At 43.5% G+C, this 22,675-nt stretch overlaps 1 protein-coding gene across 2 annotated transcripts in view; it reads right to left on the reverse strand.

Moving 5' to 3' along the window:
- Window positions 1-1,288: 1,288 nt before the first annotated feature.
- The window catches only part of GAREM1 (GRB2 associated regulator of MAPK1 subtype 1), a 103,253-nt gene continuing 81,866 nt past the window's right edge, over window positions 1,289-22,675 (reverse strand). For both annotated transcript variants that reach the window (XM_030971381.1, XM_030971382.1), the window contains 3 exons: window positions 14,902-16,074; window positions 9,721-9,887; window positions 1,289-6,251 (listed from right to left, as the gene is read on the reverse strand). In XM_030971381.1, the coding sequence (XP_030827241.1) occupies window positions 5,339-6,251; window positions 9,721-9,887; window positions 14,902-16,074 (2,253 nt within the window). In that variant the 3' untranslated portion in view covers window positions 1,289-5,338. The remainder of the gene's footprint in view (window positions 6,252-9,720; window positions 9,888-14,901; window positions 16,075-22,675) is intronic.

Raw genomic sequence — 22,675 nt, forward strand, 5'->3', positions numbered from 1 at the left:
ACTTCTTTCCTCTCCCAGGTGTGAGGGTCGGAGGCAAGTAAACCCCATCTGTCTCAAATCCAACAGCAACTACTGTGTCAGATTCTGCCCTGCTTTATATCTCATAAACATATATTAATGATTCCTTCGATAAACCCTCCCACAACTACTGCTGTGCTGTAGTAAACTTTCTCTTGACCTGGTATCCGCCAATGAAGCTTCAGCCCAAATGAATTTGGCACAGTAGCAACTTAGCTGCACAACACCTTGATGGTTGTAGAGTTGACATTTCCCTCCATTGCCAATATCAAAGGAAGTGAGAACAGGCAATGTGCAGCCTTACAGCACAACATTGTTTTGTCTCTAATTTCCGCCCCAGCCAATAAATGCCTCAGAAACTTTCTGCAAAGCAGGAATATTTGCGCATGGTCTTGCACTTGAAAGCATATCCAAATTATAATGGAATGCTTTCCTCCAAAATAAAGATAATAGGGCTTGGGAAAATAATGTTTTAGGTGATGTCTACTAGAGACTGGCAAGCTGTCTGGCAACAAATTCTTTGGGGAAACACAGCTCAATACTCTTGCTGAAGGGGAATGAGTGAAATTACAAGACAGGGAAAAGTAACACGTCTTGAGAGGTTAAATGCAAAAGCCTGATTGCTCCTCTCAATTATCCCAATCTTACTTTGCGAAATTCACTATTTGAAAAGTGCTTATTTCGAAATTATACTGAGATGAGCAAGAGGATAAGTCAGTGAAATTACTAAATGAAAACTAACCCTTTTATATAATACATGCAACCCGACCAATTTAGTACAACAAAATCTGTACGCATTTGAAGTATCATGAAAATAGTGTCTTTAATATACAGTTTATATACTTACAATACGCAGTTTAAATTTGTTCATATACATTACAGGGATATTTATTTGCACCTGGTTTAAATAACAATCTGCCTCCAGCCTTTTACACAAAAGCCCAAAACAGCACAGAATTCCACAAAACCCATGCTTCGTTTTATAACGGAAATGTACTAAGCCAAAGTTTTGGGGCTTTTTCTTTTATTTTTTTCCCCAAGTGTTACTTTTTTGACGTACCCGAAGTGAATCTAAAGAGCTAAGAACAAACATATTTTTAATACAATTCAGAAGATTGTCCAAGACAAGAGAATCACTCTGCAGATTTTCACACTGAAAATTTGGTTATTACACACAAAAATTGTGAAGTCTGATACCAGGAGTTTAAGACATAACAAAATGGAGAGTCATTTATTGCTAGGTCTCAACAAGGGGCCTGCATTTCCCCACTGCCCTGCCATCCCTATAAATAAAAACGACAATCCCTCTTGCTTATTAGGATTTCATCTGTAGCGTCTGGTTTGCATACAGGAATGCTGCAATTTCAGAGCATCAGAAAGAGGAGCCAGGAGAGCTGGGCTAAGCTGTAGTCCTCTCACAGGGCTGGTGTTTGGCTGTTAAGTACCATGGTGTGACCCCCTGCCTGGCCTGCAGGCAGGACTTGGCTGGCCTGTGCTACAGGCAGGCAACCCACCGGGAAGCACACAAGAAGCTGGTGCCAGCACAATTTGTTTTGTGGTGGGACAACCAAGAAGTTAATTCAAGATGAAAACATAAGAGAAAACAATTATTTATAGACAGGTTTGAAACACAACGCGTTTTCAGGCATCTTTGCTGTTTACGCTGTTTCTCTTGAAGCTGTTGTTAAGGAACAAAGTTCTTTTAAGTGGCAAGTAAACCTGTTCTATTAGAAAATACACAGTAAATTCTAACCCTTGCTTCTAGCTGAAAAGAACACTTCAAAATGTATTTCCCTTCTAATTTTGGATGGACCAAATGTTTTCTGTCTAAGTTTCTAGCCATCGGCAATTTTTACAATATGGCAAGAACAAGAATGCAAATATGCACTTTGAGTTGCTGTCAACACAGCTTTGGTTAGCCAGGCAGGCAGCAGGACAAAGAATCATCATCCCAGGCACACTGAGCACTTGAAAGAAACTAGCATTTCCCCTCAAGTTTCCTCTCCATTCCTTCCCTGCCCAATTCGGTGTCCACCTCCAGGAAAGCCTCCGTGCCAGAATCCAGCTTTCACTGCTGAAGGCAGCATCAGTCCTTGTGCCATGACAGTTGCATAGAAAGGATGTGGTTCCTGGTGCAGGACAGAGAGACAGCTCCATACAGAATGACATGACGTGTTTTTTGCTACCAAAACCCCCAGACAAACAAAACCCCCAAGGATAACACACAGCTCAGACACCGATAACCAAGTAAGAGCCAGAGGCCTTACATTTATTTAATCTGAGGAAAGAAATCCAAGGCTAGGACTGGCCTATTTTAGTGGGCTGCCTCGAAAATGTAAGTGATTTTAGGCCCACTCTGGCACAATGCTCAATGGTTACAGCTCTCAGGCCCCAAAGACAATCAACACAACTCCCATCAACATGGCTGGACTCCACTAGTGTCCAAAATCAGATTGGTTTTCCCCACTGCTGACCTCTGTGCTGTGCTTGGGAGTTGCCATTGAAAGGTAGCCCTTTCCATAACCTAGGATCCAAAGGCTGAGCCACAACACTCCACACACCCAGTCTGCTCATCACTCTGCTGATTTCACCAGAGCAGACACTTCAGTCCAGCTTGTGTACCACAGCAGGCAGATCGACACTGGAGCCATGTAATTCACAGAACACAAATGTTAGGAACACCTAAATCCCCAAAAACGGCTTGGAAAGTGAAGGCGATGAGTGGCTAAGGGCAAAAGAAAAAGTTAAATGCTAATACATATGCATAAAAGTAAGTAAGAAGTGCCAAGCAGAATGAGACAACTGGAAGGCCATCAATAGCAAGTCTGCAGTTAGAGGTTTTAGCTGTACTTTGGCACACAGGCTCAGCTTCTGCAATCAATGCACATTTCTAGGCCTTTCTGTGAGCCAGTTCTATTTTTGTTTATGCACATGGGATGTTAATATAGCACGGTCATGAATGCAATTTCCACCATTCTCTTTGCAAGAATAACCACTTCAAGCAGGTAAGCAGAGATAATCAAATTGGTATGAATCCACAGCCAAAGAAAACTATTTTCTCAAGGTGTTAATATTCTGGGGGGGTGTTAGCAATATTTAATGCTCATATTACCAAGATTGTAATATTTTCTTTTTTGTTTTTGAGATATTTTGGGGGTTTTTTACCTGGAATTAACAAGCTGAGCAGAACAATGTACCTGACATTAAAGATTTGGCCTGTTCATATTTGAACACTCATTTGACACAGTGAGGTTTAAAAGGCAGTTGGTTTCGACTTGCATGTGGTCAACAAGTATGCACATCTGAACAGTATCTGAATTTGCTCTAGTCTTATTTGAAGCAAAAAAAAAACTTTAGAATGCTAATTAAAAAGCATTTGGAGAAAGCTATTGATCTGTTGCTTAAAGTCAATACACTACAAAAAACAGGATTATAAACTCTTGGGGGATTTTCTATTGGGATATTTGTTGGCTCTACAATACCGACAACAACTGGGCTTTGCTTCCTAGTTGAGAACTGGTGGTTTGCGTTACTGGAAGACAAATAATGTATCTTGGCTTCGGCATGGCGACATGACATGAAATGTGTCCCAACAACAGAAAGCTCTATTTGCTACAAATAATTTTCAATGAGTCAATATGGTTGAGAGAACAGGCAACTCTAGCATTTTTGTCTCTGCTCTGTATTTTCTCTTGATGCTCCCAACTACATGCCCTACCAATGGAGATATTTTTTAATACATCAAAAAGGTAAGCAAGGCAAGTGATGGTGTTCTCTTGGCCAGGGCTCTGCTCAGCAGTAGGTGAAGGTAAAGTTGCTCTAGCATTCCTAGCTCTGATCACCTGAGGATCCTGGGCATGTGCACTGAGGAGGAAGTCTGTTTCCTGAGGACCTCCACAAATCCAGTATATAAAGGCAGGGGGATCCTGGGGTTATTCAGACACATTTCAGAGAGCTCTGTCAACTATAAGAAATCCACAAAGGATGATCAAAAGTTAATCCTACTCCTAGCCTTTTGAGCAGTTAAATTTGAGAGGTCTCCAGGGGCAGACTAATGCCCACTCACCATCTCTGTGCTCCCTTTTAACTGCTGCTTCCATGTGACATCTACTGCAGTGAGTTTTTGCAGCTGGGCAACTGAATTAGCACAGCCTTTGATGCTACAGCCCCTCCCACTTTGACACCCACATCCTCCTAGCCCACTGCAAACAAGACAGGTGAACTGAAAAGATCACAAGCATTTCCTGTGGCATGGCCCAAAAGCTCCCTCAGCCCATTCTCAGCAGCATGCCATGCTGTTTCTGATCCCTCCCACATTGCCAGAACTTTATTTCAAAGGCATGACACAGGAGCACTGTCACCTTCCCACACAGGTCTGACTGCAGGAAGAGGAGAGCAGACCAAGCACATTTTCAGACAATCAGAACAGCAGCAGAAGAAACACAAGGAGTTGTTACCTTTCACCACAGCATGGCTCCTGCAAGGGCTGTGCTAGCAGGCTGCTGCAGCAGGCAGGATCTGCTGAGAAAAGAGCCTGTGCACTGAATTGCTTTTCCCATGAGAAAGCTGCACGACCAGAAGTCATGCTATTTACTCCAGTCATCCAACTACAAAAGCAACTTTTGAAATCTACAGGTCATAAACTTTTAATTGGCCAGGGCAGAGTGGCTCAGTAGAAAATCCCCCTTCTCCCTCCCCTCTGGGCTACGAGCTAAGCTTGACTCTTGGTTTAGAAACATTTAACTCTTTTTTGCTCAAAGTAACATGGAAAATGCATCCACGTTACAGATAGTCAGGAAGATACTGTTAATAAAAATAATGCTGCAAGAATAGTGTATTAGTGGCACTTCACAGCAATTCTTAACATTTTCAGATGTAGTGTCAAAACCAATGCTTTTGTATGTCTGCAAGTCACAGCATGTTGCCAAATATTATGTGAACAGAAATAATCCCGTAAGAATTATCTTTTTTTGCAATTAACACAAAACTGTAAACTGGATTGGTGTGTGTCTTTCAGCATCAAATTGTTCAGTAATAAATATGACCAAGTCTTTACAGACTATGGAGTCAAAGTTCCCTTAGTGTCCTGTTTTTAGCAGCTGTTGAATGTTCAGGGATGCACAAAGGCACACCTCTGCAGATTCTCTACCTTTATTATTGACATAGAAAAAAAAACTCCATTCGCCACTGAAAAATGTTTATCTGCATAGTAAGAATTTTTCTACTACTATTTACAAGAAGGATTTTTAGTGCAAAAAACCAGGAAGTGATGTATTAGCTCTAATGTATTCAGTACAGTTTCACTGAAAACTAGCCAGCATCACATCTTGGGCCGCCAGCCATTAATGAACTGTAGTATTTTCTTAACCTGCAATTTGCTTAGCTTGAAGTCTTCTGATAGGATTTCTTCTGTAAGCTGAACCAGTAAATTGCCATCGATCTTCTCTGTGACAAAAAATGATATGACATCTTCTGACAGACCAATAAACCTCAACGATTTAGACACTTCCTCTATCGAGAGTCCAGAAAGGTCAGTGGGTGGCTGCCAGGGAGAGCCATCCCCACAAGACCTTGGTGCTAACTGCAGGTGGAGGGGAGATGAGAAGGGGTAAGACACAGAGAATGTATCCTGCATGCCCTTTTTAGCCAGATACTGATCCTCCAAGACGGCTGGAGAGCCAGCTTTTGATTCCTCCTCGGCACCATCTATTTTCAGTGGTAAGGGACACATGTCTGTAACTGTCTTATCTTCGCTTGGCTTCGGTGCCCGAGGAGGTAAGGCAGGACACGAATGGCTCTGCTTTGTGTTGCTGACTCCCAGAGTTTTCTCATCAGTGCAGTCTAGAGAGTAACTTGCTGACTTTGGACAGCTGGAGATGGTGTTTGTGAACTCTGTTGGAGTCAGCGGGGAGTACCCTGTTGGGAGCTCACATCCATCGAAGTCAAAAGTCAAAGGTGCTGGACAGTTTCTCTTTGGCGTACCTGGAGTCTTCTGTCTGGGGTAACTGTAGCTCCTGCTTGGATCAAGCAGGAAATCACTCCTATTCAGGCCTTCAGCAGTTCCTGAAAAATGGTTTGGCCAAGATAACCTCGAAGGCAGAGCTTCAGCTGAGGGGCTTCCCAAAGGCATTGTGCTGTCAGGCTCTTTGGATTCAGTTTTCATCATGTTACATGGGTAGCAGGAAACAGGTGTGCTCTCAGTAGGGTTGGTGTTGTCGCTCTCTGTGACATTACTTAAGGAACAAAGCAGAAAGGATGTTGTTAGTAAGAAAAAAATTGGCATTTCAATAAACTCATAATTCATCTGATGGAAGGTGACCACCACAAGGAAAGAATCTTCTTTCCTCCAGCAGAACTTTTCACATTTGAATTAACATGCTTGAATTAATGTATTGACAACTCCTTCACCCCTTCTACAAGCCTGACAAGATGCTGATATACCCCAAAGCCCAGGTCTTGTTTATTCAAGCTCATAAGAAAGTTGATGCCTCAATTCAGTTCTGTTTCATCTCACAAAGTTTTTCACTGTTGAATTCCTGAGGGACACCACCATGGATAAGAAACAGTCTCACATACACTAGAAAGATGTACTAATCCAGCACTTTTCTATATATATACCACAGATGTGTCATGGTATGCAAAAGCTCATATGAGGGCAGGTCACCACTGCCCTAGGCCACGTGAACCAGTGCAGAGTATAGAGACACCGAGTGAGACAACGCTCATGGCCAAAGGAAGAGTTTTAGCTGGAAGGGTAAGCAGACCTGGCTGGTTGTGCCAATGTATCAGGCTTTAAGCTTACCCAGAGTAACCTGTTGGTGTGTCTGGATCTTTAAAAAGCTTTGATGCTAAACACTTGCTCTTCAAAGGCACCTAAAGAAAGTTACCCTGGATCCACTTCCAGGTGGTGAACTAAGCTCAGCCTGCCCAAGGGTACTGATGGTTTATATCCAGGTGCTCCCAAGAGATGGAGATGAGAACAAAAGCACACAATCTGTTATCAAAAGCAAATGTTTGCTGATTTTATGCCACCTTCTAAAAGAAAATCTGAAAGATTGTGCTGATCTTTGGAATTTTGGCCAACTAAACCAGAACACTGGAAAACAATTAGCAGACTTATAAAATCCTTACTCAACACAACAGACAGAAACCAACAGCTGAAAAAAATTGTTTTAATGACTTGTCTCTCTCTCCTGAAAACTAACTACTCAAGTAAAAACTCAGTAGTCACCCCATGACAGCTCAGTGAACACTGCTTCAGAATGGATCAAGCTATCAAAATGGATCAATGGAGCTATCAAAAAAACAGCACAGTTTTCAATGGATTGACACAAAATTACTTCCTTGTGTGCTTACAGTGGATCAGAGAGGTCAATCTGGACTTGCCCAGATCAAATACAGAGTGCAGATGTGTAAAAACAGTCCTAATCTACATCACTGGAAAATATCTGTCCCAACAAATACAGTTTCCCTCTTTCTAACCATCTCTCAGTCTCGATTTTGTGCCTTCCAAACTTTTCCTCTGTTTATGTCACTAATACAAGTCTGATAGGTAAAGCAGCTGGATGTTTTCAATACGAGACATGGAGTTTTGCCCCCTCAACAGGGATACACCATCAGCTAGTTATTTCTGGTTGCTTAAAGGCCAACTGGTGCATTGCACACAGTGCAAATCATTTTTCAAAAACCAAGTCATCAAGCTGAGACAATAGTCAGTCAGGTGTTGTAAACAACTAACAATGCAGAGCAATTAAATTGATTGATCCCGTTTCTGTTCTCTAATTCCATACTAGAACTGGAACATTTATTGCGTTCAAAGACTAAGGGAATTTCTGAAAACATTTTAACATTTTCAAAGTGCTTCCTTATGTGGCCTCCATTAAAATGAACTGCCTGGGACTCAGTGGGAAAGGATGCAAGACAAGCCTCAAATACAGCTGAAGTCAGGTATCAGGCATTTTTAGAGGCAGATAAGGACAAATAATACTGATTTTGTTTCTGTTTAAAATACTGTCTGTAACCCTTCATGATCCAGAAAACAAGTTTACTGATATAAATGGCAAAGCAATCTGGTTACTCTGCACAATGGCAATTTTCTAGTAGCTTCCTCTGCAGCACTAGGTCTGCTCTACCAAAATGGAGACACCTGGTCTGGACCCAGCTGGAGATGAATTTCATGCAAATACTGTGAAAATCAAGGCTTTCTTTTCATAGAATCACAGAATTATTTAGGTTGGAAAAGACCTCTAAGATCATCCATCCAACCATTAATCCAGCACTGCCAAGTCCACACTAAACCATGTCCCCAGGTGACACATCTATACTTTTTTTTGAACACTTCCAGGCATAGTGACTCCAACACTTCCCTGAGCAGCCTGTTCTAATGCTTGACAGCTTTTTCCAGGAAGAAATTTTTCCTAACATCCAATCTAAACCTCCCCTGGTGCAACTTGAGGCCTTTTCTTCTCATTCTATTGCTTGTTAGTTGGGAGAAAAGACTGACCCCCATCTCACTGTAACTTTCTGCATTCCTGAGAAACTTCACTTCTGTTTTCCTATTTTTTCCCTAGTTTTTGGAAGGCAGATGTATTCTTAGCTACAAAGAGAGAAAGCAGCATTTGGTGGGCCCCTAAAGCTGGGAGGTCTTGTGCTCAGCCTCCTGTGGAGTAGACCTTGACAGAACTACCCAACAGGCTTTCATAAAATAAGCAAGCAGCCTTGATTTAGAGTGATCATTGCCAGATCCACAACACTAAGCTGCAAATGTGCAGTATGACTTAGTAAGGCAATTTCAGCCTAAGTTATTATACCAACTGCATCCAGGCTAAAATTAATTCAGTGATGTTTTGGATGAATTTATAGCATCCACACAGGTAGCATTGTGTCATTGAAGGGGTACCAAAAATAATGGCAAGAAGACAACCAAGGCCAAAAGGAGGCAAGGCTTCAGAAGGTGAATATACTTTCTGAAGCTGAAGGAAAGACACTGTACCACTAAGAAAAGCTATGCAGCCACATAATTCAGAATTTACTGTCAACTTTCAGCTAGCCTGGGTGGATTATCTGGATTGTGGCTTGGGTTTGTGCTGAAGTGTGTTTGATGTGGAAGCTGTCTAGCCCCCCTCTGCTATACCTTACTTAGTACTCAGTGGTGTCTGCTGGTCTTTCTGTCCTCCATCACATCCACCCCGTATGTGTCCATACAGTTAGCACAACACATTTCTGGATTACCACACACTCTTTTTGTGTCCCTGATTATCAGAGCTGGCTGCACTGCATGCAGCACTGAAATCCCACCCAAAAACTAGCATTGAGGTGGTCTGGTTTGAAGATTCAAACCTTTCAAGAAACATGGAGAACTATACATGATCTCTTAACTTAGACCTCTTAGATCTCTTAGATCTTAGATCTTAACTTAGATCTCTTAACATAGACAGCCTATGTCACCTAAGAGTGATATTACCTCTAGCAATGCATGCACGTGTTTAATATAAATTGCTATGTCCTATCTAGTAAAATATAGTTTCTGCTGGAGCTTTTCTTCCTTTTCAATCTTTAACAACAACTTGACAGGTTAGCCCGTTTTACTGCAAGTCTGACACCACACTGTGCCTTAGAAACAAGTGCCTTCGAAAAGAACACTGCTAAATTTAACTTTCTCAGAAAGTGCTAGCACGGTGCTCCCACAGCTCAAACACATACATGTTGTGCAGTCCAGAAGAGTAGTAGGACAGCGTGGGGCTGGGAGAGCGGGTCTGCTGTCGAGCAGGCTTTGCTGTGCGAGGAGGGATGGAAGGACTGGTGGAGGACGGCTTTGAACTCCGTGGTGGCACCGGGGGAGCGTTGAGGAGCCTGCATTCCTCTTTTACCTGTACAAAAGAAGAACGTGTAAGCAAGCAGCAAGAAAATCTGGGCAACAGCAGCCTCAACCAGATGAAGCACATCTGGTTCTGCCTTATTCTTCGAAAGGAAATAATTAAAAAGGGAGGAGAAGGGAGAAATGAAAAAGTATACACATTTGCAACAGTGTGTATCTGTCAAGGAAGCCCAAAAGAACGCTTTGCCACTGGTAGAACTACCAGCAATCTTCTGTAGGGCACATTTCAGCAGTTTGATAGCCACTCATTTAAAAAGTAGCAGCAATGAAACTATGTAAAAGAACCTTCCAGTAACACAGAAAATCAGACAGACTGTTCCTGATATTATACATTTTGTAAGGAGCAATTCATTACACCTAAACTTCATTAGTGTTGTTCACTTAGATGTAATAAACCAAGCTTATGTAATGAAAAGATCTCAATATACTTTGATGTTTCTGGACTTACTTCACCAGTGATAGTCAGTCATTCAACTCTAAGATGATTCCCAGCCTCCTTCCCTCAGGAATAGTACATTTATCTCATATTTATCAGCTTCTGGATTCAAACTAGGAGCTTCAGTCCTTCTGTAGCTGCCAAAGCAGTGCAGGACAAGGCTGTCCAAAATGTACAAGTGGAAAGGTGTACACCCAGCCTACATGTCTGCTCTGTGCAGCCAGACAACCTCACAGCTTAAAACACACAGCTGTAGCACTGATCACCCAAAATTTACTGTGGTGTGCCTGTGTAGGAGCAAAATGTCAGGATCCATCCCCATAAAAAATATGATGGAATTAAGGACTTAATCTCATCAGGACATATTTGGGAGAGCAACTTTATTTAGTAGGGCTAGAGGTGAGAAGGCTGCTGAGAATTCGGCTGCCAGGCAGGATTTTTAACGATTCACCACCTGCCCCTGGGCAGGAGGAGACCTCTATGTTCTCTTTGTCCGAAACAGTCTTAGATGTGTCAGAAAAGGAAAATTATTTTTTGTGTTTGAAAGCTGAAGTTTATTTTTAAATTTTACAACAATGCAGAACTAAAAGTTATCTTAGCAGTTCTGCAACATGTAATTAGCAATTAAAGTGATTTAATTTATTTAAAAACAAAATAAATGTGGAACCTTTTGCAATCCACTTCAGTGGTTTCAAAATGCAACAACATATTTAGTTCTTTAGCGAAATGGAAAACTGGGGACTAGGACACTGTAGTACATTTTTTCCCTAATTCAAAACAAGTCAAAATTACAGGAAATGCCCGTCAGCATAAAACACTGAAATAAATCTTGTTCTAAGGGATCTTATTTGCTCTTTCAAGGAAAGGGGAAAAAATGAATCAATTTTATTCATGTTTGTTATTGAATTCAGGCATAAAATTCTTCAACCATTTTAATATTGTGCCCCAAAGATGCCTGAAGACTCTTTTCCCCCCCAAGTCAGAACAGGCAAAGTTAATAGTGAATGCTATTGAATATATATCCATGGGGTTAGAGAGACCATTCAGGGGAGCTCTTGGAGCACAACAGATGGTCAAAGGCTTAAAGCTTTTCTTTCCTGGGAAGACTGAGGAATTCAAAGGTGCTGGCATAACAAACTATGCCAAACTCCCTTGCTTGACCCAGGTTGCAGATCAGAACGAAGCCACAAATGATACCTGTTTGCAGTCCCAATTGGTCCCTGTCACAAAACCACAATTACAGCTGCCACACACAGCCCCCAGGAAATCCAGCAGAGGAATAAAAAGGAGATATTTTGCAGATTAAACTGACAAGAGCAAGGGGAAGCTTTAGGAAAACCATGATCACTAGGTCCAAGAGAATGGCAATTAAATAAATGCAGGAGATGAGTGGAACAGCCATGGTGTGACAGGACAATGACCTCGATGGCTGCTGCTCTTAGCTGGAAATACTCTTTGCCCTGGAAGCACTAAATGTCACATGGCTGTCAGATACAGGTAAAAACCACTTACACTGCACAACCTGAAACTTCTATTCAACACTGAGCTCTCTTATGCTCCAACCCTCCTTCCAATGGTGACCTGTTTCCAATGGCATGAGGTACTACATTGATTTTAAGACCTCTGCTCCTTTTCCCTGCTGCCAGCCCAAGCCCTGCCAGCGCACCTAGGCCCTGGGGTGCCACTGCTGAATCTGGGCATCACGGGTGCCCATTGCAGTGACCAGCTCTGAGGCTGCCTGGATAAAACCTGCCCTGTCACCAGCTTGGCTGTGAGTGTAACACAGAGCAGTTCCACACTCCTCGCCCACAGGAGCCTGAGCTTCCGGCGCACTCCATTAGGGATGTGCTTTGTATCAATCAGGAAAACAGCTTCTGATCTTATGCAAATGAGTGTTCGGGGAATGAAGAAATTACTAATTTACAGGCCTTAATTCAGAGGTTATTCCCCCCTCCTCCGCCTTCTGCCATCACATTACTTTGATTTTCTGAAAGGTATTTAGAAAATACACATAATGTATCCCAATGCTTCATCCTGCTGGAGAGAAGAAAACCAGAACAGCTTCTGAAATACCCAGATGTCCTTTCCCATCCTGCAAACAGCTCCTGGACACACATTTTAAATTTAGTGCAAAAATACAATTGCCAGCCAACCTTTACACAGAAATGCTATGAAATATCATTCTAGAGGGAGTGATGACTAAACCAGCAGCTCCTGAGATCTACTTACTCTATAAATACCTACATGGAAACCATGCAAACGTCTCCTCGGCCCCAGCCCACAGACGAATTCTGTAGGTCACTGATACTCACTCCAAAGCTGTTCCAGGAAGCCATAAAAGCAAGTCTAAATTATTATAATCTATGGAAATGTAGGTTTTTAGTTTTGTTTTATTTTTAATGGGGTTACACCCCCTGCCCACCTCTAAATTTCAGCTAATATCTTTAGCAGAAGTTATTTCTCCAAAATGGCTAGAAAGATACACTGAAATCACTGACAGCACTCACAGACTACCTCAGTAATGTAAGACACACATGACAAAATTGCACACTTTCCAAAATAACTCTAAAGGGCAACATACACATCTGCCCCAAGTGTCAGCCTGCTGTCTCCAAAAGGGACTCATGGGGACTCTCCACACTGATGCTGTGCAGGTGCTCCACAGCTCTCCCAGTGCCCACAGCTCAGGGTTAAGACCCTCATGTCTCAGGCATGACCCAGGCAGTCAGCACCCCCATGCCACAAGGGCTTCAGGGGCAGCCTTCCTCCCCCACCACCCACCCCCAACACTGCAGCACTCCTCTGACCCTGTGCAGAAGCAGTTCAGCTCACACAAATCAGCAGGAAACGAATCATTTTCCAGATCCAGACCTGGCTGCCTGCTCAGGCACAGGAGTGCCAGAGCCAGCACAAAAGGGAAGCCAGGACGATGTGTCTGGGAAAGGAGGAGGAGGAGGTGGAGGAGGGTGGGACCAGCCCCACTCCAGTTAACGCCAGTGGAGGCTGCCAGGGAGCCTCATCTCCATACGGTGGTGCTGGGCACTTGTCCAAGAGTCTGGACCAAGTGTCAGTGCATACCTGACCTCAGAGGCAAGGAAGTGCTCTTGGGTTCCTGCACTTCACATTGCACGTAAACACTTCGCTAAGAAGACATAATGTCTTGCCTTTCCTGGCCACTCCAGCCCCTGCATTTCATTTTCGGGGAAGTTTTGGTGGCACAGTCCAAGGGCTGTAGCTTGGCATTTTGTGCCTGCCTGGTGTCCTCCTCCCCTCTCCTCTCTGCCCATCCCCAGGCACTGCAGAGCCTGGCCAGGGGCATCCCCACAGAAATCCACTGCAGGCTGACCCAGCATGAATGAACACATCTTAGCTTTCAAACAGGTTGTGACCTGACTCATGAGAGCAAGGCTACAGCCAACACTACTGGACTGTTAGATGGCAATAGGAAAGGTATGGGATCATCATGTTTTGCTGCAGTTTGGTCTCAAATTAGTCTTAATTTACTGTACAGCCATGCTCTTGAAATCACCATAGGACTTGCAAGTGGAATGGTATTTTTTTTAATTCCAGAAAAACCCTTGCAAAACAAATTTGTTAAATAATGATATACACCAAGATTCATGCAATATACATATCACTGACATTTTGCTAAAGACTCCAAGACACGCTTGCCTGCGGGAATCTTCTTCCTTACTTTCTTTTCTTCTTTTTTTTTTTTAATAATGCTTAGGACTATGTCAAGAGACCACATAATGAGTGGATTCTCCAGCCAGTCCACATAAGCTCCTGTTGATAAAATACATTTGCATTTTTCCCTCCTAAGTCTCCATGACATTTCAGGTTTGGAGAAGTGATTTCTCCCATGAGTTTTCATTAAAAACCTTAGGCCAGGAAACATGCTCTATTTACAACTGAGTCCTCTAGAAGGCTCATTTATCAATTCTGCAGAGCTCCTATTTAAACATATTTTCTTTCATTAAGCAGTACAGAGTGATTAGTTCAGGTCTAGTTTGATAAGGTTTCCTTGAGGACAATGAAAAGTATTCTTCAAAATCTGCTATAGGGTCGTAATAGAAAAGACAATTATTAACAAACACTTCAAATCTGTAAAAATTCTAGCTGTTCTCATTATCAGAGCCTGTTAATTGAAGACACACTAAGGCAATCTGAGGCATTTCCAGGTGGGTCATGCCCCACACACTCTGGCCACAGAACATATGAGAAAACATTGAGGTCACATGGAAAGATGATGTGGAAAGCAAGAGAATGAAGTGACTCAGCAATTCTTAGACCTTGTTTGTGTGAGCAAGAAACCCAAAATAAACATCACCTGAAAGTATCAGGATTAAGCTATTAGATCAGTAATACTAAATATACTCCTGTGATTTTTAAGACATGACTTACACACAGTAGGAAACTAGCTGAAGTGGCACATCTTGCCAAGTTTGACTGTTCCCTTGCCCTATATGTGCTCTTCCCCCCTCCACCAAGTATTCCCTAAAAAGATCTGCATGCAAACTCTTCACCACCTAAAAAAGGAAACAAACAAACATAAATAACCCTGACTTACTGCTTCTGATTTGGGAGGCACTGGAGGTGGAGGTAGGGAAACATCTGAAGACTTTGTGTTTGTTCCGATAGTTGCAGGCACAGGAAGAGGCGCGGTACCACACTTTGATCGGAAGGATCCTCTGTAGTTGTCACACTTGTTCTTCTCACTTAGTGAGCACGAGAGAGGCTGATCACCACCCTTTCCTTGGTCCAACCAGAGCTCTTCGTAAGGAAGCTCCGGTTTAGTAGGCAGAAACATGGATTCTTCGCTAACTTCAGGGAAAAGGTAATCACTGCCACTGTCCCCGGACTCCTGGTACTGAAGAGCATCGTGAGAGAACAGGGCCCACTCGTTACACAAGTCCCTGCAGCCGTGGAGGTTCACCTCGCTGTTCCCATGCAGGTTGTTGCCGTAGACACACACGGAGAGCCGGTGGAAGGACTGCGTGAGCTCGTCCCGCGCGTAGCTGAGGGAGTTGGGCACGTGGCTGTGCCCCGCGCACCGGCCCTTCTTCGGGCTCTTGCAGTCGTCGTTCCAGTCAGTCTTCACATCCCGCACAGCACGCGAATACTCGTCTATGTCAAACTGCTCCTGGCATATATTAAACCAGTGCTGGATGAGGGGCTCGTGCCACAGCTCCCCCTTCACCACGCTATCGGGTAAAATAAATTTTGGAAGTGTTAAGTGCAAGGGAAAGTGCATGGGAATGATTTTGTTTCCACGAAGCGCGCAACAAACTACCACGGTCTTGGTCTGAATGTTGACAAACTTGTACCTGTGCCCCTCACGGATGAAATGCAGGTCATAAGGGTTTCTTGGTGTAGGACTTGGCACAGTCACATTCACAGGCAACCTGGTTTTTTCTACTATATTGCGAATTGTGTGCTCGCCTTCTTGCATCTGCACCTCCAGTGGGCTGCGGGTGCTGAACTTGCCCTTACACTGGAAAGGCAGACTGATGCTCTCGTTGGTCCTGTGGTTCATGCAGATGAGGCAAGGCATTTTGCCTCTGCCTAGCTTACTAATTGAATTAAGCTTCCCGATTTTTTTGAAGATGGTGTTGAGCCGTGACTTCTCCTTAGAAGATTTTGCATAAAGGATTTCTGCTTGCCCCATTAAAGTGAGCTCATCCCCAGTACTAAGGGTAATGTTGTAAACTTCAGTGTCTTCATTGCATTCACCTGAAGCTACCTGCAAAATAATTATAAAAAATTTTATTTTCCCCCAATGAAGACAATACTTCAAATCACATCAAATCTCTTGAGACTCAACTTACAAGACTATGTATTGGAAAACATTAAAGCAGCTTTATTTGAACAGTTGACTGGTCAAGTGCAAGGTGTTAAAGCTGAAGTAACCTTTTAAAATTGTTCAGCTCATTCCTGCATCTTACTTGAGAGGAAAGAGCCACCTGAAATTGCCAAAGAAGGCATGAGAACAAACATAACCATAACGAGAAAGGGCAAATCCACATATCCCAACAGTTCAAATAGCCACTTGTGTCATACAGCTATGACAGATCATGTCTAGATTCCCTTGGGTATCTTTTCCCACCTTTGTTTTTGCTGTTTGTTAGAACTTATTTGCCAGGCTCTTGAGGGAAACAAACATCTTTCACCATCTTCAGCTCCCTGAGGAGCAGGAAAGGTGATCTCATCATTACAGATGAAGCATATCCCTTTGATATAATTTTTTCCAGGCTATGACAGATGACATCTATTCCGTGAAGGAGAAATCAAGAATATCGGTCTATCCCATATGCCTAACTCCCCCTCCCGCTTTGCTCTCCTAGTCATAACTTCCTTCCTCATTTTTTGATCATAATTGCAATTTAAGAGATTAAACAACATATGCACAGCCATGTGCGAGCATTTCTAGTATGGAAATTGTACCAGGAAAAAACCCCCAACAAAACAGATGTCCAAGGCTCATTTGCTTCTGAAGTTATTTCCTTATGACTGAAATAACTCTTTACAGACAAGATTGCTCTGCCTCATATTTGAGTGGTTTAATGTGAAAAGCCCTTTTCAGGGACCTAACAGAACCCACCCAATTCTTTGGCAGCAGCAGATTCCTACTCATAAATGAAAATGCACCAGATAAACACTACTGGTCTGTTATAGACCATTTCACTTGAGAAACTGAACATACTAAAGAAACTGCCAATGAAAACATATGCTAAAATTGTATATCCCTTCCTCACCTCCAAAACCCCTAAAGACTTCATGGACTTGAGTGAAGTTCAACCTCCAGGCTTCAAACCCTGGTATCATCACACAACTGCATGAAATCAAAGCTGTAATTCTAGTAAGTCAATAACTGACAAGCACAGTGAATAATGCTTCCTCTTGTAAGACATGACCCGCAATCCCTCTGTATTTGCAGAACTGTGATTATTTTCTGCAAGCCAGAATTGCAGTTGCACAGGCAGCTTGGGCGAGGTGCGCTGCCTTAGCACTTCAGGCTTGGGGCTTCCGGAGAGGAAGTCATTCAAACCCTGAATTATCTAAACAAACACTAATTGGTCTAATCCAGGAAACCACTAGGGTTTATGGTACGTAATACTCATTCACAGTTTGCACCAGTGGCCTGGCAGCATTTGAAACACCACGACATGAAATGAAAGCACTGGAGGCTCTTTTGCTGATAAGGCCCGTGTGACGTTCATTGCTGGTTTTTCCTCACACTGTCACAGAGCGCTGCATTGGAGCTGCAGCCACACAGCCCTGCCTTTGAGGGGCTGATAAGGGCTGAGGACACACAGGGCTCTGTGCCTGTACCATGCCATCTCCCCCTTCTCTTTCTGAGAGGGTGTTTTCTCTAGGAATATTGGTTTCTAGGATCAACAAGTCCCTGCAAATGGCTGCTTTGACAATGCTATTGGACTTTTCACTTGATGCTGCACCATCACAGCTTTTCCTCACTACTTGTGGGACACTGTCTGGAGCAAGGGAGGTGTCACAACCTGCAGCTGTGGGAGCTCCTCCTTGACCAACTTACAGTTCCCTGATGATTCACAAACAAGCCACTGCAGGAGGAAACGGTGGGTCGGATGTGAAACCACAGAGGTAACTAAACACCTGAGCTTTACAATGAGGGTCTTGTGGAGCAGCTACTTATTGATGCCATCCACTTCAACCAGCCAAATAGCAAATGGGCTTTTAGAGTCAACTGACACGTTTAAAGACAAAATTATTTTCAATTAAAAACATTGGAAAACATATTTTTCATTGTTAAAAAATACAGTCACGGGATCATTGTAGGCGAAATAAGGCTGAATTTAACCCTCAATCTGTGTACAGATGGGGGAATGAGATACTGGAGAGCAGCAGAGTAGAAAGGGACCTGGGATGATGGCAAGTTGAACATGAGTCAGGAGTGCTCTGGTAGCCAGGAGAGACAGCTGTGTTCTGGGGTGCATCAGGCACAGCACTGCCTGCATCAGGCAAGGGAGAGGATTGTCCTGCTCTGCTCTGCTCTGGGACAGCCTCACCTTGAGTGCTGGGGGCAGTTTTGGGTGCCACAATGTAAAAAAGACATTAAGCTCTTAGAGAGCATCCAAAAGAGGATGGTGAAGGGCTTTGAGGAGAAGCTGTATGAGGAACAGCTGAGGTCACTTGGTCTGTTCAGCCTGGAGAAGACTGAGGGGAGACCTCACTGCAGTTACAACTTCCTCACGAGAGGAAGAGCAGAGGCAGACACTGATTTCTTCTCTGTGTGACAGGAACTCAAGGACTGAAGTGGTGTCAGGGGAGGTTTAGGTTGGATATCAGGAAAAGGCTTTTCACTCAGAGGGTCGCTGGGCATAGGAACAGGCTCCCCAGGGATGTGGTCACAGCACCAAGACTGACAAAAGTTCAAGAAGCATTTGGACAGTGCTCTCAGGCACATGGTGCAATTCTTGGGGTGTCCTGTGCAAAGCAAGGACTTGGACTTTATTTTCTTCACAGGTCCCTCCCAACTCAGGATATTCTATGATATTCTATGAAAAGAAAGATGATGCCATAGTTCTAGTTTAGCACTCTGGGAAAAATACTGTTCTGCATTCTTTCTTCTAAACAAAAATATAAGGCGTCAGTTGCTGCTCAAAATTATAATAAAAACCGAAAACATGAAATTAAAAGTCTAAGACCTCAGAAATTTAGCTACTAAATTCTGCCTATGGTGATGTTAAGATTGCTGATACATCCCACTGTGCTGCTTATACTTTAAAATTGGTAGGTAAATGGTAGGTAAATATGTGTTCCAGCACATTGGCAACAAAGATATATCATACATATCATATATATCTCTCTCAAAAAACATAACAGTGCACAGATACTGCTCAGCTTTTGTTCTGAAGATTACAAAGGCTAAGGATCATTAGGCTAAATGATCCTTACCTTGTCCTTGTAGCAATGACATATGAAAATCAGACTTGCTCTTCCTTGTTCAAACATTTCACTTTATCAACAGCCACAAAACTTACAGACAAATCAACAAAGAGCTGTGAACTCTAGCTTGGTTTTACACTGCCTTTGGTGAGCTTCACAGGGCCTCCAGAAGCCCAGGAATTAGTCATGCAGAGCATTTCCTATGAACAGATGGGAGAGGAGGAAACAGCCCGAAGTTGCACTGGGGGGGTTTAGATTGGATATCCGGAAATATTTTTTTTTTTTTACCAAAAGGGTTGTCATTCACTGGAACAGGCTTCCCAGGAAAGTGGTTGTGTCACCATCCCTGGAAGCATTTATAAGATGTGAAGACGTGGCACTTGGGGACATAGTTTACTGGTGGACTTGACAGTGCTGGGCTAATGGATGGACTTGATGATCTCAAAGGTCTTTTCTGACCTAAATGATTCTATGGTTCCATGCCAAATAATACACTTATAGACAACATGAAAGTGCATATCATAAATTATTCCTAGAAGGCAGAAGGGGTAGTCCCACACCAGCCTTATCTCCCTCTACCCTCTAAGCCCTCAGCACTGACCCAGCAGGATTTGCATCTTCACAACCCTGCTGATACCATTCTCTGGGCCCCCTCTGCTTCCTGCTATGCAGCTGCTGGTGGGGTGTAGCAGAGCCCTACACTGCTTCAGACACTTGGACCTGCTAGTGGCAGGTCCCAGCTGGTGAATGTGACACAGCATATCCTTGTGTCGTGGGTTTACAGGAAGCAGGTTTTCTGGGAATGGAGTGGCCAGAGGCCAATAGGTGTTCAGATTTTAAATTGACACCAGGCTTGGCCACTGAGGGTGGATGCGCCTCTGAGAACACAGGGGTTAGAAGCAGAGCACTCCCTTGGGCTCTCTCTTTGATTTCCGGCCAGCAAAGAGGCAAGGCCTCCCCTGCCCAGCTTCGAGCTGGGCGGGGGAGAGGAAACCTGTGGCCCGGCAGAGGTAGGCCTGACCCCTCAGGATGGAAGGGTGGTGGGGGCACCAGGAGGCGTTGGGCAGCCCCCCCTTCCCCCCCAGGAGAGACAGAGGGAGAGAGGCCCCAAGAAGATTTGGGCAGCTCCCCCCTTTCCCCCCCACCAGCTAGAAGATGAGAGAGAGAAAGCCGGTACGGGCCTGTGGCCTTGAAGTGATATCGGCCCGTGAAGAAGGAGGGGGAAGGGGGGAGTGCAGCAGGGAAGGAGCCTGGCCGCGTGCAGGAGTTTGTTAACCCCTTTCTGGATGATGAAGACCTCACAGAGCATTTGGACCTTTCCTGGAGGGGAGATGGAGTGGATGATAAAGAGGAAATGGGCAAGTGAATGACAGTTGGAGCAGTGAGTGAGGCTGGGAGAGTAAAGAAGAGGCCGGAAAGAGATGATGGAGTAGCTGGTTGCTGGACTCTTTTTGGTACAGCCATGGACAGAACCATGCTTCCTCGCGACACAGAGGCTGCATCCAGGGGGGAGGCGATGGCTCAGAACTGAGACGGTTCAGTTTTGGAGACCCCCCGGCCCCAGGGGGTAGACAAGTATGGGGGGGACAAGAGGTCCCGGGATGAGAGAAAACTGTGCTTTTTTGGAACTGGTCAAAGCACCCTTAAAAGGATAACCCTTGAAGCAGCTCTGTTCCTTGTCCAGTGGTGAGAGCGCTGGGCATGCAAGGAAGAGGTCACCATGGCCCCAAGAAGGACTCCTCTCCTCTTGATGGACTGGAATTGAGTATTTACAGGGTGATGGATGGAGAGTTGAAATCTGGAAGATGTATTGGAAATGTGGTGGGGGGAGGAGGAAATGCTTTTTTGTGGAGTTTTCATTTTCCAGGTGTGTGTGTGCGTGTGTGTGTGTGGTTTTTTTCCTTTTGTAGTTTAGTTAATAAACTTTTTTTTTCTAAGGTAGAGGCCTGCTTTGCTTATTTCCTGGTCACATCTCACAGCAAACACCAGGCAAGTATATTTTCATGGGGCACTGGCATTGTGCCAGTGTCAAACCATGACACCTTGGTATATGATGGACTCAGGACAGCAGTGCATGGTGGCAGAGTTAAGATGGTCCAGATCACAGACTAGTTCAGAAATAATCATACCTTTTGTGGTAAACTCCTGAAGTCTCATAATAATTCTGGAAAAGTGGTAACACTACAGAAGGCACAAAACATCCAAGAGGCTTTCATTCAGCTGCATCAGATATCCAAGGAGGACTTTATACATTTTAACAATAATGTTTGTGTACTATAAGAACTCCTGCAGTTTTACTTCACACTTGCCCCTCTTCTGCTCTTCTCATCCAGTTTTCATTGATAACAGGTGAGAATAACCAGCGACCCCAGCTTTGTGAAAGAGGCAGTGCTTGCCACACTACATTCCCAATGCCATCTAGGAATCAGAAGTAGATATTCAAGCTGAGCAATGAATGCAGAAGACCCACAGATCCAGAACTTCCTCCCTGTTGTACTTGCCTTCTCCCTTCTGACGGCCAGCTGTTAATCCATACTATCTGCTCACTGCTGATGCCAGGATGCTGACCAGAAAGTTTAGAGGCATACATCTTGCCAAACACACTGCAAAACTACAGTGGAGACTGTAGTGGTCTAAGTCACTATAATATTTTATATTTTAAGGCTCATGCAATTTCAGTAACACTGAAAAGCCATTGAAAAGTCCTGCAGAAGACAGGCATCAGAAAAGCAAGGAATGATTATTTAGGAAACTGTTTTTTGGAAAAGCTCAGGTATAATCTTCCCTTTGCTTAAGGAAAGGCTAACTAGCAATAATAGATTTTGGTAACACCTGAGTCAATATGCTCTCTTGGACTCCAATAGTTCTAATTTGTTACAGTTTGAAGCAGAAGTCTTTAATTGGACACATAAGAACACCTTTATAAAAATTATTTGTGGCTTTATATAGGTAGGTATAGCTGTTAGACTTGATTAGAGTAATGCAAGGATTGCATTCACTTTAAAAATACAATTAGGATTTTTTTTTAATTGTTAGAGCTCTTTGTAACTGTGAAGTCTCTGATTCATAGCTACAGCATATGGTTTTTACTGTTAGAGCCAAGGGACCAAGTGTAGCACTGCAGATATATTTAATAGATCATATATATTAGATATATGTATTTTTTTACAGGTCACAAACATGGGAAAAGATTTTGAAAATGTAAAGCAGTGTCTTCAGGAGAGCTGTTAGCAGGAAAAAAAAATGAGCAAACATTTCCAAGGAAGTTGGCTAAATTCAGTGAGACTGTATCCCATTTTTCTTTTATAAATGTCTGTTTCCCAAGAGAGGATCAGCAAGTAAAAGTCTTCATGCATTTCCCTTTGGGATAAGAGGGACTTTGCCTAATTGCTACATTAACAGCTGGCTTCAGTGCTCTT

Source organism: Camarhynchus parvulus, chromosome 2 (genome assembly GCF_901933205.1).
Source record: "Camarhynchus parvulus chromosome 2, STF_HiC, whole genome shotgun sequence".
NCBI classification, from domain to species: Eukaryota; Metazoa; Chordata; class Aves; order Passeriformes; family Thraupidae; genus Camarhynchus; species Camarhynchus parvulus.